The sequence below is a fragment of the Emiliania huxleyi genome (assembly GCF_000372725.1).
Source record: "Emiliania huxleyi CCMP1516 unplaced genomic scaffold EMIHUscaffold_92, whole genome shotgun sequence".
Lineage (NCBI taxonomy): Eukaryota > Haptophyta > Isochrysidales > Noelaerhabdaceae > Emiliania > Emiliania huxleyi.
In genome coordinates this window covers 472,644-473,153 of record NW_005195149.1, presented here as the reverse complement: position 1 = coordinate 473,153, position 510 = coordinate 472,644, and the positions used below count along the sequence as shown (strand labels likewise).

Sequence of the window (510 nt, the reverse complement as noted above, 5' to 3'; positions counted from 1 at the left end):
GAGAGAGAGAGAGAGAGAGAGAGAGAGAGAGAGAGAGAGAGAGAGAGAGAGAGAGAGAGAGAGAGAGAGAGAGAGAGAGAGAGAGAGAGAGAGAGAGAGAGGGAGGGGGGGGGGGGCGGCGGGAGACCTCCGCGACGCCGCGCGCTTGCTCTGCCACCTCGCGCAGCAGCCCGGTGAAACGGCGCTGCTCCTCGGCGGCGGCGGCGGCCGCCTTGGCCTGCGAGCGCTCGAGCTGCCGGCGCAGCTTGACCAGCTGCGCCTCGAGCCGGTCACGCTCCTGTTCACAGCTGCAGGTGTGAAGAGACGCGCCGTTCACAGCTGCGCCTCGAGCCGGTCACGCTCGTCGTTGGAGCGGCCGAGCTGCACGCGCAGCAGCTGCAGGTCGGGCGGCGGCGACGTGAGGCCGGGTGACTTCCCGCTCGAGCGGGAGCGTGCCACCGTGTCCTCGAGCCTGTGGCCGGGGGGGGCACGTTCTGAGTGAGGAGGAGGGGGTGGGGGGGTATGAGGGGT

At 69.4% G+C, this 510-nt stretch overlaps 1 protein-coding gene across 1 annotated transcript in view; it reads right to left on the bottom strand.

Moving 5' to 3' along the window:
* Positions 1-510, bottom strand: part of EMIHUDRAFT_107552 (hypothetical protein) — a gene marked incomplete at both ends in the record, with an annotated part of 6,843 nt that overhangs the window by 3,715 nt on the left and 2,618 nt on the right. The window contains 2 exons of the mRNA XM_005757259.1: positions 128-277; positions 439-451. Coding sequence (XP_005757316.1) covers positions 128-277; positions 439-451 — 163 coding nt within the window. The remainder of the gene's footprint in view (positions 1-127; positions 278-438; positions 452-510) is intronic.